This window comes from Penaeus monodon, chromosome 21 (genome assembly GCF_015228065.2).
Source record: "Penaeus monodon isolate SGIC_2016 chromosome 21, NSTDA_Pmon_1, whole genome shotgun sequence".
Classification (NCBI taxonomy): domain Eukaryota; kingdom Metazoa; phylum Arthropoda; class Malacostraca; order Decapoda; family Penaeidae; genus Penaeus; species Penaeus monodon.
The window spans coordinates 19,178,815-19,179,095 of record NC_051406.1 but is presented as its reverse complement, the minus strand read 5'-3'; the positions used below and the strand labels follow the sequence as shown (position 1 = coordinate 19,179,095).

The 281-nt window shown below is 55.5% G+C and overlaps 1 protein-coding gene across 1 annotated transcript in view; it reads right to left on the bottom strand.

The window, feature by feature from the left end:
* LOC119586302 (peroxidase-like) overlaps window positions 1–281 on the bottom strand; it is a 37,323-nt gene that overhangs the window by 14,595 nt on the left and 22,447 nt on the right. The window contains exon 2 of the mRNA XM_037935008.1: window positions 91–255. Within this exon, the coding sequence (XP_037790936.1) occupies window positions 91–255 (165 nt within the window). The remainder of the gene's footprint in view (window positions 1–90; window positions 256–281) is intronic.

Sequence of the window (281 nt, the reverse complement as noted above, 5' to 3'; positions counted from 1 at the left end):
TACGAGAAAATCGTAATCTATTCCATGGCCTCCTTCACAAACACTCGACATCATCCGACGCCTTTAAATCAAGAGGACCCCCGAACTCACTTGTGGTGCTGAGGAACACGAAGCCCGTAGCCAGCGCCGAGGTGGAAAGCGGAGGCAGGGGCGCCGTGGGAAATGTGGTACACCTGCCGTCTCCCTCTCTCGGACGTTTCGGTTTGGTTGTCAGCCCTGATCGCCGGACTGGCCACGAGCATCGCTGCGAAACACCTATGGGGGTATAAAATCACGTTTCA